This window comes from Drosophila ananassae, chromosome 2R (genome assembly GCF_017639315.1).
Source record: "Drosophila ananassae strain 14024-0371.13 chromosome 2R, ASM1763931v2, whole genome shotgun sequence".
Lineage (NCBI taxonomy): Eukaryota > Metazoa > Arthropoda > Insecta > Diptera > Drosophilidae > Drosophila > Drosophila ananassae.
In genome coordinates this window covers 2132173-2150636 of record NC_057928.1, presented here as the reverse complement: position 1 = coordinate 2150636, position 18464 = coordinate 2132173, and the positions used below count along the sequence as shown (strand labels likewise).

Here is an 18464-nt window from a genome sequence, read left to right as displayed (position 1 = left end):
ATAATAGCTTGTCATTCCTAAAAATGATCGAAGTTCCTTTATTGTTTTGGGTATTGGGAAGTTTTTAATTGTCTTGATTTTTTCGATGTTGGTTTTAACTCCCTCTTCTGAAACGGTATATCCCAGAAAATAGACTTCTTTTTTGAAAAAGTGGCATGTGTCGATTTGTATCCTCATATTGGTTTTTTGTAATGTTAGAAACACTTTGTTCAAGTTTTCAGCATGATCGTTTTCTGTTTCGTCATCTGTTGTTTCCTAATTTTGCGATTATTTCGCCTATTTCTGAAATGGGGTACCGATCGGATATTGTTACCTCATTGAGCTTCCTATAATCAATGAGGTAACAATAGGTAATCCTATAGTCTGTATTTTTGTTTTTTGTTAGTTTCATTGGGTTTTTTTCGGTACTACCCAAAGTGGTGCATTATTGGGTGACCGTGAGGGTCTTATAATATCATCCTGGAGCATTTCTTGAATTTGTTGTTTTACTTCTTGTCTAAGCGATGCCGGATATGGGTAGTGTTTTCCTTAGACAGGGATATCAGAGGAAGTTCTAATTTTCACCAACTCTGGTAGTGTAAGATAGTTTAGTTTCAGTGTCGTTACCTAGAATTCCATGGAAGGTTTCATGTAATTTTAATTTGAGCCCGTGTCAATTAAGAGTTTCAGAGTTTTGCCGTTCCCGATAGTTACCTTAAAATAGGGTAAGCAGGAACGGTTTATTCTAAAAAACATAATTCTGACATATCAATGGATTCCTGTTGTTCGGATGCCGCTTGCCACGAAGCTTCTTCATCAAGCTCATTTATTCCATTCTCTTCCATTGACTGAAAATATTCTTGTTCCTCATCCACTTCTGGTTGTATATTGAATTGGCGCTGGTTTTATTAGTATTTTGACACATTTGTGTTACTCAACGACCAGTTTCCCTAAAAATTGTCTATTCATATAGTCTATTCATTCATATAGTTAACGTGGTTTGAATGAATAGACTGGTCTATTCGGCACAGGGCTTGAGGCGGATGGAGGGCTTTGACGATCTGGTAACAAGATTAAAACGTAGGAAAGAAAACCGCGTGGTAGCAGCGTTCTTTGGTGTTTTAGCCACGGAATGAGAAAGATCGGCCGTGCAAGGAAAGGCATCGATAAGTTCAAGAAGGGGTGTAGCGAAGATTTACCCGCTGAGGGATCATCGCGCTGGAGGAGCTGACGCAGGATCGGCAATAATAAAAAGGCCACAAGCGGCAGTTTGCCGCGGAGTTAAGTTGAGGCAGGTCGCGGATCGCAGAAGAGAGGTGAGTCATGAGGTTGGGTCATGGTCGCGCGACCCTGACGTAGATGTTTTCGATTCGTTAGGTCAAGGGTCTTGGCGTACAAGCTAGATCCCTAGTGGCAGCGAGGCGTGGGGCGCTTTAAGGGGCGCTCCGCTGTAGACTCGGACAGGGTTCGGCCCTAACCTCTCTTGAGTCGCCGTGAAGTAGGCGTCATCCTGTAGGAGTGAAGTCAAGGACGGAGTGCTGGCGGCGCTTTCAAGGAGCGCTCCGTTGTTCGGAGCAGTAGCCGTGGATTAGTCGACGGTCGTAGGACAGGAAGCAGGGACAGGGCGCTTGCGACGCTTTCAAGAAGCGCTCCGTTGTTCAAGGGAGCGGAGAGATTCATCTGACTAACGGCCTAATGGTGCCGAAAACGGGAAAGAGGAAGTAGTGTCCAAGCCAGCTGAAGTATTGCGGAATTCTCCGATTAATACTTTTCCACGTTTTCCGAGTTCCGGCCCAAGGGGCTTCACCAGTTAGATAGACAACCACCGTATCGCTTTGAATAGAAACGAGAATGCAATTCGATTATAGCCCACTTCCGTACGCGGACTTTGCAGTGGAGCTCATTTAACAGTTAAAAATTTTATAAAATGAAATTAAGCGCGCGTCCACATACCCTGTCGAATTAAATAAACATTAAGGTCATAAATCTTTAGTGATAATTTATTGTTAAGCGTAGTAAGAAAGAATATATATTGAATTATTAGGGTATTTAGGAAGCTAGAAAAGATATGTTAATTAGAGGTCTTTAAGGAATAAATATGAAGATTATAATGGAGTGAGAAAACATAGTTCGCCTCGTTTAATTTGCCCACCCTGCCGCCAGCCTATGGCAGGGACTTTCTCAGGGACTCCCAAGGGATCTTAATATACACCGTTCTGAGGAGCTCAGGTTTGACCTACGCGGTTCGTGAGGTCGGGCACGCATCAATATTGAAATAAGTTATGATTCCCGAGGCAGCATCATGGGGAGAGAAGGGAGTGTTTCAGAACCCGCCCATTAGCCGACGAGATCTGGCCGGACACCGCGTGCAACCCTTTCTCTCGTCCGATATCTCCAGCGATGCCACCTCAGCACTGCAACTATTCGTTACATGTTTGACCATTCCTAGTGTTCTGATTCTCTATTAGATTGCAAAGATGTAAGGCATGTCCTAAGTCATGGGCCTCTTTAATAGCCAAAAGTTGGGAAAGACTGCCGTTCAGGCCTCTTACAATCCAATGCTTTCTCTCTATACAGTGCTGTTAGGGCCTGTATTCTAGTTTCCTAGAGATAGAGATGCTTCGAGATTCTCAATTTGGTTCAAAATCAGAGAAAGTTGTTGGTATACGGCTTGATAAAATTCAACTATCGAGTTACTGTCTTGGTTAAGTGCATACAATTGATATACTAGTGTCTTTAGGTCTCTCCTATATTTCTCTCTAAAGTGTGCAGTCAGAAATTTCGATATTGCCTCCTAATCCAAAGGTGAGTTATAGGACTCGAGGACAGCATTTGCTTGACCTACGATTTTGTTCCTAATTGCTAATATTAAGGGGATCCCTTTTTACTGTCATACTTTTTAAAACCCTTTCTACGCTTTTCTTTCAAGACTTTCGGTCTTGTTTCTAGACAAACCTCTAAGCGTCCGCACTATGTCATTTGTCTAACTCGCCAATATGTTATTGTGGGATAGTTCCCTCTAAATTATTTGGTCTGAAATTTTTAAAAAGTCCTTGTTTGGATTGAGGATTTCCGTAACAAATCCACCTGATTCTCTTGAAGTATGTCCCAAATTTTCTCTTCCATTTCTTTTTCCGTCAGTAGGTTCGGACTCGTTCTTACACAGCTCTGTAAGGGAAGAAGGGATCCTCAGCAGAGGATGAGGGTCCTGCAAGATTTCCCATCCTATCTACCAAATCCTGTTCAGTCGTTTTGATGAGGCTTTTAATGGATGATCGTTAATGGTCTTATGAGAGTTAATTGATCGGATGTCAAACGAATTATTTTTAATTTTTTTCTAAAAATTCTAGTTTTAAATCTTCGTAAGGTTTTCAATTGAAACTTATGTTATTAATTTGTGTGTTTTGATTAATATTTCCTTAAAAGGAGACATCTACGACCCTATAAAGTATATATATTCTTCATCAGGATCACCTCCTGAGTCGATATAAGCATGACCGTCTGTCCGTCTGTCTGTTGGTTTCTACTTAAGACTAGTCTAGTGTGAGACTAGTCTCAGTTTTAGAGCTATCGATTTAAAACTTTGCACACATCCTTCTTTTTTTTTGCAGGTAGTACATAAGTCGGACCGGCCGGGATCGGTCGACTATATCCTATAGCTGCCATATAACTGATTGATCGGAAATGCCATAACTTTGGTGTTTTTTAAGTTAGAGGGTTGGGACTTTCCACACATGTTATATTTGACCAAAATATCTTATGTACAAAATTTCATAAGAATCGGCCGACTATATCCTATAGCTGTCATAGAACGATCGGAATTGGCATAACTTTAGTGTTTTTTAAGTTAGAAAGATGGGACTTGGTACAGATTCTATTTTGGACCAAATATGATGATTGTCTTGTTATATATGAACAAGAAAGGAAAGCTAACTTCGGGCAGAGCCGAAGTTGATATACCCTTGCAGTTAAGGTTGTTCCATTTCCGATCATTCTAACTTAAAAAACAGCGAAGTTATGCCAATTTCCATCGTTCAGTTATATGGCAGCTATATGATATAGTCGGCCGATCCTTATGAAATTTGGCAAATCGGATTTTGTCTAAAATAGAGTCTGTACCAAGTCCCATCTTTGTTACTTAAAATACACGAAAGTTATGCCAATTCCGATCGTTCTATAACAGCTATAGGATATAATTGACCGATCCCGTCCGTTACGACTTATATACTACCTGCAAGGAAAAGAAGGATGTGGGAAAAGTTTCAACTCGATATCTTTACAACTGAGAGACTAGTTTGCTTAGAAACCGTCAGACAGACGGACAGACAGACAGACGGACATGCTTATATCGAGTCAGGAGGTGATCCTGATAAGGAATATATATACTTTATAGGGTCGGAGATGTCTGCTTCACTGTGTTGCACACTTTTGACCAAAATTATAATACCCACTGCAAGGGTATAAAAAGAGAGGAGAGGAAAAGAAGTGAAATGATCCAATATAGACCATTTTAGTTCAAACATAAAACCCTAAAAGGATCTTGCTGTGCATCTGTCGAATAGAGCAAAAAAGTTTATATTCCTTTTATTCGGAACGTTAAAGTGAATGCTGGCTATCTTCATCACCATTAAAAAGGTTGTGTAAGAAAATGGTAACGAAGGAAAGTATATTAGTAAGTCTACTATAATACAAAGAAAAGCTTTACTAAAGTCTGTGTAATAATCATCAGTTTGAAGTCCTTTTCGAAAGCCATCTATGACAAAGGATGTCAACTCCAATAAATTAGTAATGGTGGAGCGACGCTTAATGAAACCATGCTGACATGGAGAAATGATTATAGAGCAAAGGAGTTGCAAATGAGAAGTGATTATTTTTCGAAAATCTTTCGAATTGATGACAACTTAGAGACGCCTCTGAAGTTGGCAGCAACGGATTTTTTTTTTTTTTTTAATGTAGAGGAATTATTAATAATTCCTTTCATTTTAGATGGATAGATAGAAGATAGTGGAATGTATGAACAGGTAACTGAGGTAGATTGAGCAGACAATATGACTTTAACGAAAGATTGAAGAGTTAGTAAGTTTTTTGAGGAATCAGACTAGGCAGATGTTGGGAGCTTGACTCAAACAAGATTCGAATCTTTTCTTGACCGTACTCGACTGATACTCTTGTACGAATATGTCCTCTGACCAGAAGCCAGGCGAACAAAGCGTCTCAAGCATCGGCACAGGCACCTAATGCTTTTCACTCTAATAACGGATTTGGTTTTGGCTTTAGATATAGATATAAATTTCCGAGGTATCAGGGGCTAGCCGTGAGACAAATGTAGGTTACCATGTTATGTGGATGCTACGGGGGTTGACTCTACGGCATTTCTTGGAATCACTTGGAGCGATCCCATGGAGGACAAGGCGGATAAGTTTGGCTCAGTTACACAAATTCTGGTGCCAAACTTTTTTTAAGCTGCTGCATGATTGCGGGTGGATCAAGCTGTCCTGCCATCTCTGGGGCTCCAACTTCCGATTTTTCGGAAGTCAACGATCAACTCTTTAAAACCACTCTTGGTCAGTCGCATGAAGGAATGCATTTCGTGTTTGACAGCCCACTGCAGCAATAAGGAAAGAATGGCGGGAATGGCCTCAGAGAAAGATGCTGTAAAGCCAGCATATTTGGCATGTCTTCATTGCTAATTGGTCAATGCGAGTGCATTGTATTGTTGGTGAATGCACTTGCTATTAATTTCAGTGAGCTTGCCAAATATTTGGGTGTTTTCATTCTTTTGTTCTCCCACGATCGCAAGCATAATCAATGCTTACTTAGCGAACGTGTCTTTCGATCCATGTGACCCTTATTGGTGCGACGGCATCATATTGCATCCGGTGCACTCAATGCGGTTGTGTAAGCTCTTTTGCAGTTGTTATTAAGAACTTATGCGCGTGTGGCTGGACTTAGCGTTTTAGTAGCTAATTCAGTATTATTTAGTATTTGGTTTAGGAGTTAACTTATATATACTTTGTAGGGTAGAAGATGGCTCGTTTAGTTGCTTGACGGCTTGCAGGTTTGTCCAATATTCAAATGCACAAAGGTTCAGCATATTTGGCATGTGAGACACATATACACAGCCAACAATAGATGCTGGCCTGGGACGATAAAATCGGCTTATTTTACGATTATAACGAGCAGACAACATTATATTCCATTATTATTTTATTTATTAAAAAAAAATTTGTGGTTATACAATTTGTGCAGAATGAGAGAGCTACAGAAGAGCACAAGCGTTAACAAATAAGGGAAGACAAGATAAATGCAGAAGTAACTGCAAATATACAAAAATACGTATGAAGAAAAAAAAGCAGAACTATATTTCGATTAAAATTTTTTCTAAATCGATAAAATGCGAAATAAAAATCGAAATAATTTAAAAGTCTCAGTAGGGTAAGTGGTATGTAGGCGAATGGGTTAAGATCCTGTATACAAATTGACTAAAATTTTGAGAATCTTACTCCAACGGAACGAAAATTGAATCACAGTGCATCATTTAGCTGAATATTTGTATTTCTTGTTGTATTAATATGAAATTTTTGAGTTTTTTATATTTATTTAATATATATTTATATTGGGTATTTACTTACTATATTGTACTTACGATTGATTGTTCTAAAGCGAATACATAGTGATTAAAAAATTTATGCAACTTTTCATTGGTATAGTTTATACACAATTGCTCGAAAGAGTTTTTTGTAAAATTTTCAAATCCAAATATATCTAGAACACCAAGAAAATTCGAGCCATCTTGCCCAGGATTTGTACAAATATTAATTTTAGTTACAAGCCACGTGAATGTTTTTGAGTATAAAGCTTTAGCCATGGCATGACGATTTTCTATGGCCTAAAAATATAAAAAAAAAAACATTAATTTATTATTAGAAAGATATTATTTTTTATATATTATTTAGTATATTAGTCTATACACAATTGCTTATCTTCACACATATCCGCACAATATATCTTCAATATCTAAAAAAATTGCACACGAAAGAAATTTTACTTTTTAAAAAAACCAGTTGAAACTCTGATTTCATAGAAGCCTGATGTTTAATTTTGTGAAGTTACCGAGCATTTTCGACAAAAGTCATCTTTTCCCATTTCCAATATTCACAATTAATTATATGCCAATTTTAGTCCTTTATTCCGATATATACAGCTGGAAGTGGGAACAACGGAGAACAGTAGCTCCTTTAAAACAAACGAGCTTGCAATAATATAATAAAAAGTCTTTATCCCCAAACATTTTTAAATAGGTGTGGTCCGAGGTGCACTGTAAAAAGGCCATGAGTAGGATTTCCGCATTTCCTAATCACCCTTCGCATGAGAATCACATCACCGTCATATGATGCAGTGATGGGAACAGGGTAAAATTATAGGATGGTGTCTGTCCAACGGCAACGTGGTAAAACGAAGGCAGTCTGTGACCCGTAAAATGTCTTCGACTAAGATTCTATGGTCAATCTGTATGGTGCAAAACAATTTGCTGTTGAGCTCCGTTAGAAAGGAATTCTTCTCGTCCCGTGAAGAAAAATATTAATAAAGACTGCATGATGCAGCAACATACTACGCATGATGAGTCCCGGTCGGAATGCACGGACCTAGACTGCTTTCAAATCCCTTTACTAGAACGATCCCTAATATGAAATAATCCTCGATCCCTTTAGGGTACCAGTTACCTCGCTCGGTATGAGCAGAGAGACGCCATTCGAGCTGGATGAAACTATTGAGAGCTCCTTGATGCGTTGGTCTCAATACAATGCTTTGGTTTAAATAAATTTTAAGAGGGAGTCGCACTTCATAGCGTCCATCCGTACTCCAAAAATGGGTGCTTATAATATACGATTCTCTTCTTCTTTCTCTTCAAAGGATTCTTTGACCTCGAAAAACCCTTTAAGAAGAGGCGCCGACTCTGAGACAAAATTATATCAGTGGCTATGGGTGGAACCCGCTGGGGTGGCAGCTCATCCTGAAAGTATGCATTTCAGTCGCATTTGATCAGATTTGTGAGACGGCCTATTCGCGTACCGATTTATATAACTTGTGCAATTAAAATCGGCGTCCAAAATGAGATCAAGCCTATTGGAACGGTAATACTGGAGAACGAGCGGTAGAATGTTGCGAGCACGATTGCAGGGCGACGAGAATGTTGGCACCAACGCTAGCCTCCCGCTCCGACTGACCAATACTGGCCGGCATGAAAGCTCTTGGCTGACCTTTGGGCTGAACTTGGCAAGTGCAGCAGAATGTGGTGACGTTGACCTAAATTATGCTTACCACAAATTTAGTAGCCGGGTGGTGCTTCCAAGGGTTAAGGGCTTTCTTTGGGAGCCTAAAAGCGGCGTGATGTGCCAGTGAAATACAGGCATCCTCTTCTAAGGCCTTGACGCGCTTAAAGGAGCGAGATAGACATTTATGGTGCTGAAGAAAAATTATATTCATGTAACATGAAGTAACGACGTAGATGGTTGTAAGTTACCAACAGCGACCAAGCCACGGCGAAGTTTCATTTTAAAAGCTTCCAATGGAAACAACTCTTTAACAACTCCGACTCCCCCCAGTACTCCCGAAAACTTCAATGTGCCAGTCCCTCTTTATTGAATTGGATTATTAGATTGGATTATGAGATTGGATTATTAGATTGGGTTATTAGATTGGATTATTAGATTGGATTATTAGATTGGATTATTAGATTGGATTATTAGATTGGATTGTTAGATTGGATTAGAAGGATCTTATTAGATTGTTCTTGGCCTTTTTTATTTAAATTTAATTATTTTAAGTATCTCAGAAATATGCTTCACATTCCTAATACAGTTACTAACTATTCATTTAAGATAAGGGTTTATATAGGGGGATATAGTCGGCCGATCCTGATGGTCCCATCATTCTAGCTTAAAAGACACCAAAGTTATGCAAATTCCGATCGTTCAGTTATATGGCAGCTATAGGATATAGTCGGCCGATCCTTATGAAATTCGCCAATTCAGATTATTTTGTTCAAAATAGAATCTCTACCAAGTCCCATCTTTCTAACTGAAAAAAAAAGAACAAAGTTATGCCAATTCCGATCGTTCTATGACAGCTATAGGATATAGCCTTATGAAGAATATGTACATACGATAATTTGGCCAAATATACCATGTGTGGAAAATACAAACCCTCTAACTTAAAAACATCAAAGCTATGGCATTTCCGATCAATCAGTTATATGGCAGCTATAGGATATAGTCGACCGATCCTGGCCGTTCCGACTTGAATACTAGAGACTAGTTTGCGTAGAAACGGACAGACGGTCAGACGGACCGTCGGACATGCTCATATCGACTCAGGAGGTGATCCTGATCAAGAATATCTATACTTTATAGGGTCGGAGATGTCTCCTTCACTGCGTTGCACAAGTTGACCAAAATTATAATACCCGCAAGGGTATAATGAATTGGTTAAAATCCTTTTTCATTTACGATAATTTATATAAAATAAAATTATAGTGAATTATAGCGAATAAATTATAAATTAAGTGAATAATTTAGTGTGTACACCTTAAACCAAAGTTTAAATCAAAACAATGTAAGGAAAGCTAGGAAAACTGTTGATGAGATAGCGGTATCAACAACAACCGCTGCAATAACAACCATGTGAATCAACAGCAAAACTGATTGACTAACCGAGGCAAGCTGATTCAACTGCTGAAACTTGATTCCAACTCAAAGTTAACTGACCAAACGATATGCAATATTAATTAACACAAAACTTACTGACCTACTAAAAATAATTTAAGCTAAAAATGGAACAAAATTTATTTTTTTAACATTAAAGTGTTGAAAAAAGATTCAAGCTTCTCATTTCTAGAAAACCAAACCCTGAAAATTGTCCGATTCGAAGGAATTTTATTTGGGCAATAAACCTTTTTTAAAAAACTTTTCTAAGCTGGCACTAATTGGATAGTTATGTCTCATAAAAAATCGAAGTATTCGACCTACTGGAGCTACTACCCGTCTACAAATTCACTTAACATAAGTACAAAAGAAAATAGGAATATCCTACCTCGGGTGAGATTTTATGCAGCCCCAGAGGACCTGATAAGGGGGCTATATATTATCGCCAGCATATGAGGCCACAACAGTTACATTTAAGAAAAAGAGCAGCTACTGCAAAATACCGTGCAAACATAGATTTTGACTGTCAATACTTCATTAAATACATGCTCGATAACAAAGAATTCGCACTAATTGCTTTTTTAGACATAAAAAAGGCGGAAGATCCTGGTCAACAGGAGTGTCTAATCTTGGAGGATTATCTATTCGAAGATACGTCAAGAGGGGCACCCCGCAAGGAGGTGTACTCTCCCCACTACTGTGGAACATGGCGGTTAACAACCTACTGCAGTCCCTAGAGGGTGGCGCCTGCAAAATCATTGCACACGCAGACGACGTTGTTATCGCCTTTGAGGGATTGGTTGCGCACACAACAAAAGCGGTCCTTCGCAGAGATCGCAAAAAGCCGCATCCTGCTCGGGGTTATCGACATGGGTAACTCCGACGGTAAAGTCCCAAGGGATAAGTAGAGATGGGTAGAAGCAAGGAGTCCTTCCAATATACGGCATGACGCCAAGAGCCCAAGAGCCCAATCACAGCCCAAGAGGGAAAGATCTCAGGATATGCGGGGAGGACCAATGGCAAAGCGGTTGCGTACACAACCATAGCGGTCCTTCGCAGAGATCGCGAAAATCCGCATCCTTCACTTATCGATAGGGGTAACCCTGACCCTCCCCGTATAAGTGGAGATGGGCAGAAGCAGCCATAGCAGCAAAATGCTTTGAGCTCCTGCTATGGCTCACCACTCACAATGAACCAGCTCTAAGACAAACGACCGGCAAGTAGAACCCTGTTCAATAGGAGACACTATGGACCGAGCGAAGCGCTCCTTATGGAACTCCTCATGAAATTTTCCAATGTGCAAGGCTTAGAAAAATTCTATCGCAATCAGCCACAACTCTTGGCTATCTCAAAAAAGAAGACGGCAATTGGACCAATACAGGTGAAGCGATGTCACAGAGGGCATATCGGACAATTGCTCATTAATTCTGAGATATTCGGAAGCCGATTTTTTAAAAGCGGCTGCATAGTTGTCGGCTGAGCAGGCGGAACAATATTCGCCACAAGCACATAACTAAAAGAGGATGTCTTACGCTTTGGAGACCCATTTAGTAGTTGAAGTGATATATCACTGCACACGCGAAGCGATACGGATCTAAAAATTGCAATTTGTTTATTATTATTTTTTTTTTTTTATCTGTATAGAAATAAACACCGATTGTTTATGGTAAGCTTATTACAAATTTTATAAAAACGCAGTGCGCACAAAAAAAAACGACGTAGATGGTTGTAAGTTACCAACAGCGACCAAGCCACGGCGAAGTTTCATTTTAAAAGCTTCCAATGGAAACAATTCTTTAACAACTCCGACTCCCCCCAGTACTCCCGAAAACTTCAATGTGCCAGTCCCTCTTTATTGAATTGGATTATTAGATTGGATTATGAGATTGGATTATTAGATTGGGTTATTAGATTGGATTATTAGATTGGATTATTAGATTGGATTATTAGATTGGATTATTAGATTGGATTGTTAGATTGGATTAGAAGGATCTTATTAGATTGTTCTTGGCCTTTTTATTTAAATTTAATTATTTTAAGTATCTCAGAAATATGCTTCACATTCCTAATACAGTTACTAACTATTCATTTAAGATAAGGGTTTAATAGGAAGAAAAAAACAAGAAAGGAAAGATAGCTTCGGGCGGAGCCAAAGTTGATATACCCTTGCAGTTAAGGTTGTGCCATTTCCGATCGTTCAGTTATATGGCCACTATCGGATATAGTCGGCCGATCCTGATGGTCCCATCATTCTAGCTTAAAAGACACCAAAGTTATGCAAATTCCGATCGTTCAGTTATATGGCAGCTATAGGATATAGTCGGCCGATCCTTATGAAATTCGCCAATTCAGATTATTTTGTTCAAAATAGAATCTCTACCAAGTCCCATCTTTCTAACTGAAAAAAAAGAACAAAGTTATGCCAATTCCGATCGTTCTATGACAGCTATAGGATATAGCCTTATGAAGAATATGTACATACGATAATTTGGCCAAATATACCATGTGTGGAAAATACAAACCCTCTAACTTAAAAACATCAAAGCTATGGCATTTCCGATCAATCAGTTATAGGATATAGGATAGGATAGGATATATCAGTTATAGGCAGCTATAGGATATAGGCGACCGATCCTGGCCGTTCCGACTTGAATACTAGAGACTAGTTTGCGTAGAAACGGACAGACGGTCAGACGGACCGTCGGACATGCTCATATCGACTCAGGAGGTGATCCTGATCAAGAATATCTATACTTTATAGGGTCGGAGATGTCTCCTTCACTGCGTTGCACAAGTTGACCAAAATTATAATACCCGCAAGGGTATAATGAATTGGTTAAAATCCTTTTTCATTTACGATAATTTATATAAAATAAAATTATAGTGAATTATAGCGAATAAATTATAAATTAAGTGAATAATTTAGTGTGTACACCTTAAACCAAAGTTTAAATCAAAACAATGTAAGGAAAGCTAGGAAAACTGTTGATGAGATAGCGGTATCAACAACAACCGCTGCAATAACAACCATGTGAATCAACAGCAAAACTGATTGACTAACCGAGGCAAGCTGATTCAACTGCTGAAACTTGATTCCAACTCAAAGTTAACTGAACAAACGATATGCAATATTAATTAACAGGGAAACAGGGAAATGAAAGGGGAGATTAAAAAGAGCGTTAGTGCGAGTTAGTAAAATGCAAAGAATAGAGATAAGAATCTCTATTGAGCGGGAGTAGAAGCAATAGAATAGAAGCAACACCGTAAGAGATGAAGAAGCAGAGCAGGGCCATGTTTGGAAGGAAAATTAATCAAATTATTATTTTTCCTCCAAATATATCACTGCACACGCGAAGCGATACGGATCTATAAATTGCAATTTGTTTATTATTATTTTTTTTTTATCTGTATAGAAATAAACACCGATTGTTTATGGTAAGCTTATTACAAATTTTATAAAAACGCAGTGCGCACAAAAAAAAACGTCCGTCCGCTTTAAGATAAATAGAGGAAATTTATCTAAAATTATCTATATCTAAAATTAAATTTGTAACTTGGTATGGTATGATGACTTTGTATGATAACCTAAGCCGCGAACCACTTTCCTCCTCTTAATTGTATTGTTAATTGATTTTTATTCAATCCTGAATTGCGCATTTGTTAGACTTCCCGAAATAGTATTTGAGATTAAATTTGTATTTAATTCAATAGCAATCACACAGCCCTAGGACTACGATCGTAGTATTTAATGATAAAACCGTATTGTAAGCAGTTCTATATTTAACAAGAAAGGAAAGCTAACTTCGGGCGGCGCCGATGTTTATATACCCTTGCAGTTGAGTCGCAGCCCGCTAGGTGGCGCCACGCATTTTATATTATTAGATATATAGCGGATCGTATATAGTTGGCCGATCCTTATGAAATTTGGCAAATCGAATTATTTTGCCAAAAGAGTAATCCATTGAAACTCCCATCCTTCTAACTTGAAAAACAACGACGTTATAGCATTTCCGATCAATCAGTTAAGTGCAGCTATAGGATATAGTCGGCCGATCCTTATGAAATTCGACAAATCAGATTGTTTTTCCCAAAATAGAATCTGTACCAAATCCCATTTCGTACATATGATATTTTGGTCAAATATAACATGTGTGGAAAGTCCCAACCCTCTAACTTAAAAAACACCAAAGTTATGGCATTTCCGATCAATCAGTTATATGGCAGCTATGGGATATAGTCGGCCGATCGCGGCCGTTCCGACTTATATACTGCCAGCAAAGGAAAGAACGGTGTGTGCGAAGTTTCCGATAGCTTCCGATAACAGACTCGATAGCTTTAAAACTGAGAGACTAGTTTGCGTAGAAACGCACAGACGGACAGACGGACATGCTCATACCGACTCGGGATGTGATAATGATCAAGAATATATATACTTTATAGAGTCGGAGATGTCTCCTTCACTGCGTTGCATACTTTTGCATACTTTACTTTTGCTGGTTAAAACTTTACGAAAATTGCAAGCTCATAATTATCCTTCTTTCAAAAAAAACAAAACGAAATCAAAAATGAACATAGAAACTAATTCGACTAGCCCTAAGATATTAATTGTTGAGAGTTTGTTCGAAATAAGACAATATATCGATCGAACAACTTATCGCTGTATTTAAATTTTAGCCAAGTCAAGAATGTATCAATCATAAATGTCTTCTATATATATATATAGAATCTATATCTATATAAGTGGAAACGACCAAGAACACCTTAATCTGTTCCTCAAAGGTTAAAAATAAATAGCTTATCAGCTTAAACAAAAATCATAAGAAATACCCTTACTAAAGAACAAAGTCTAGAGCTCACCCAAAACATTTCAATAGTAAAATTAAATAATTTTTAATTTTTTTTATTCCAATTTATTTATATAATAAAACTGTTGCTAAACAGAGCAAATGGAAAAGAACTATCCTTACAAATTATATAAGAAAAGCATTATAGAAAACTGGACATTTCGGAGATCATCAGCGAATTGCGATGGACCGTGTCCGAGCTCGTAGCGACAATACACACCTGAACAAGTTGTGCCCACTCAACCCTTGCCAGTGGGATCTTCTCCATACAGGCGGACTCAGGGCTCGGTTAAAGTTTTCAGGCCTAGCATCCTCTTCCCCTCCCTACTTTAAGCGGATAATATTTATACCGTTGCAGAGGGTATTATAATTTTGGTCAAAAGTGTGCAACGTAGTGAAGGAGACATCTCCGACCCTATAAAGTATATATATTCTTGATCAGGATCACCTCCTGAGTCGATATGAGCATGTCCATCTGTCCGTCTGTCTGTTTCTACGCAAATTAGTTGTTGGCACCTAGTGCCAAGACCTACTACCCTATATGCACACTTAGTAATTTGATCCAATCAATATGCATCAGCATGTCGCAATATACAGACCGATTTTCTCACTTATAAATAATTAGTAATAAGCATAAACTATATCCAACCTATTAACCCAGCACTAGTAGACGGCGCCAGAAGCAGAATCAGCATATCAGCGGGAAGAATGACCGACTGACCGATGCAAGCAAAAACAAACAATCTGAGTCAGCAGACTCAGAGGTGGGTGACCCTGGCATTAACATTAGGTTTAGCACGTCCATAACATTGACTTTTTAATTTAGCATCTTATATAAGAGTTGTTCTTCTGAAATAAAGATAGTTCCGAAATCAGAGTCAATCGTCTCGTTACTCAGTGTCTGAACCACGGCACTTAAAATCAACCTACTTCGAGTGATCCTGTGTAAAACGGTTCTCAAGAAGAATCCGCGGCATACCAGTCTACTTCTAGTGTTGCTCCCGTGAAACGGACCACGAGTTGATCCCGCGGCATACCAGTCTACGTCGAGTGTTGCTCCCGTGAAACGGACCGCCAGTAGACCCCGCGTTACCTAACTACTCCAAGTGTTGCTCCCGTGAAACAGACCACGAGGAGACCCCGCGGCATACCAGTCTAGCTCGAGTGTTGCTCCCGTGAAACGGACCACCAGCAGACCCCGCGCTATCTAACCTACTTCGAGTGTTGCTCCCGTGAAACGGACCGCCAGTAGGACCGGCCGATAAGGAATCAGCCGAACCCCCATGCCACCGGTACTTGAGGAAAACCACCCTAGGACTTCAAGCACATCAACTCCAGCCTGATCACAGCAAGCGTTTGGCCAACCCGAGCAGTCCCTTCCAGAATCCAGGTAAATTTAGTCGAGACTATTTACGATCTTTGACTACGACTCCGGGACCTAACGTTACTCCCGTGAGTTCAAGTTTGACGTAGTTGCCGCATAACGCTTTACGGACGAACACTAGTCTCTCAGTTTTCTGGAAATCCTATAACTTCGTTGTTTTTCAAGTTAGAAGGATGGGATTTTCAATGGATTCCTCTTTTGATAATTCGATATGCCAAATTTCATAAGGATCGGACAACTATATACGATCCGCTATATACCTAATAATATAATATGCGTGGCGCCACTTAGCGGACTGCGACTCAACTGCAAGGGTATATAAACTTCGGCTCCGCCCGAAGTTAGCTTTCCTTTCTTGTCAGAGAGTGAGCTGAGTTCCACTCGACCTTTTCAACTATCGTAAGAAAGGTGAAAAAGCTGCAGAGGTTGCGATCTTCTCTTCGTGGTTCAGCTTTAGAATCCGCGAGGAATATATGATGTTACACTGAACCTTTTAGAAAAATTATTTAGTAACCTCCGTCAAAGGTTAAACCCAGTTACCCAGTCTAAGTGGGAGGAAAGCCAAAATGCGACAAGCTCAGATCTTATTTTTAATGGGAGTCGAAGGCGGAATTACTAAGAGCAGCAGCGCAGAACTGAGGATATGGTTGCTTTAGTCTTCAACGGGCCTATCTGTAAAGAGCTTTAACTCCGCTAATGTCTATGTGGGGCCGCCCCCTTGTTAATCGAGAACTTTCGCTCCGCAAAAGTCTCAGTCAGGCCGCACTTTCTCTTCTATTAATTATCTAAAAGAAAAGTTTTCTATTCATTGTTGTACAAATAAACCATCAATGAGTGAAGTTCGAATAAAATTGAATGCTTTAAATTACATTAAAGGAGGACAAATTCACCATAGCAACCTACTTTCTTTATTTTTCTGAAGAAAATTATTCATTCCATTAAGTTAAAAAATATAATAAGCCAAAAGTAATATGAAAGTTTCTTGTCCAATTTTAAAGGATAAAATAATAGGCTTTTATTAGTGATAGAACTGCATAAATGCTAAAGAAAACTTGTTATGAGTAGTAAAAAAAAAATTTAAATTGATTGAATTTTTGAATAAGCTAAAAATATAGCTGAGTGTCCAGAAATTCTTGTAATTGGAGCCTATTAAGATTATGCTTAAAACATGAAAGGAAAACTTATTTCGGGCGGAGTCAAAGTTGATATACCCTTGCACTTAGGTAGCAGCTTATATTATTAGATATATATCGGATCATGTATAGTTGATCCTTATAAAAGTTTCACTATTAAATCAGTTTTTTAGAAATAATGTTGGAAACAGCCCCACGCATCTTTAGAACTAGCACGGTTGTGCCATTTCTAATAGTTCAGTTAAAGAGCGGCTATAGGATATAGTCGGCTGATCATTATGAAATTTTGCATTGACTTTTTTGCATTGGCGGCCGATCCTTATGAAATTTTGTAGAAAGGGCCTCTAACTTAAAAACCCCCAAGGTTTGGCACTTCCGATCAATCAGGCACTGCCTGCAAACAAAAGAACTGCCTGCACACTTTTGAATAAAAAGCTAGAAGATTTAAACTTATGGTGGTTTAAACTTAAAAAAAAATATTTTGTTAGATTTAAACTTAAAACAAAATTTTTTGTTAAATTGTTTTCATAAAAACAAATTAAGTGTATTTTTTATTATGCACCACTGGTTTAATATAATAATAAGAAAAGTATTTTTAATATTTAAAAGTCTCAGTAGGGTAAGAGTACCTTTTAATATGCTCATGTGTGCATATTGCGTTTTTTTGTCACCAAAATTTATATCCGATGTTTTCTGCGTCGCATATTTTAAAAGAAAAATTTCACTTAAGAGATTGCACTTACCCGTAAGAGCAATTGAACATAGAAAACTATTGATCTGGATAAATCCCTCAGGAGTTCTCTCAGCTTCCTCAGCGTGAAAAATATCCAGTCCGTATAAATACCCTACTTCATACACATTACCCCAAACAACATTTTATGAATGAATAAAAAAAACTAAAAGAAAACTGAAATAAATGAAACTATATTTTTTTAAAAGAATAAATATTAGGTGCGCAACTAGGTTCTCGTTGTTTTTTCGATAAACTTAGTTAAAGTTGTACATTAGTATAACTTTGTTCGATACTAATGTAACTAATCGCTTGGAAACGGCTTGACGGGTAACTCCTAATTCTGAAGCAAGCTCTTCTTGAGTTTGGTACGAATCGTCTTCGAGCAAGGTCTCCAATTTATCGTATTCAAAAGTTTTGGGTCTTCCTTCGCAAATTCACAAGCGACCAAAGTACAAAAATAGTGTCATTTTAAAAAATTGAATATTTCAAAGTTGGTCGGTTTTTAAAAATTATAAACGGATGTAATTTTCGTGTTCTACGACCTCAAATTACTATAAACAAGAAGGGAAAGCTAACTTCGGGCGGAGCCCTTGCAGTTAAGGTTGTTCCATTTCCGACCGTACAGTTCAGTATGGATCGTTCAGTAAAAAAACACCAAAGTTTTGCCAATTATAAGGCAGCTATAGG

The 18464-nt window shown here is 38.5% G+C and overlaps 1 protein-coding gene across 8 annotated transcripts in view; it reads right to left on the bottom strand.

The window, feature by feature from the left end:
• Nucleotides 1–18464, bottom strand: part of LOC26515191 (unconventional myosin-VIIa) — a 381684-nt gene that overhangs the window by 220306 nt on the left and 142914 nt on the right. For all 8 annotated transcript variants that reach the window (XM_014904701.3, XM_032453966.2, XM_014904700.3 and 5 more), the window contains one exon: nucleotides 6626–6868. In XM_014904701.3, the coding sequence (XP_014760187.1) occupies nucleotides 6626–6868 (243 nt within the window). The remainder of the gene's footprint in view (nucleotides 1–6625; nucleotides 6869–18464) is intronic.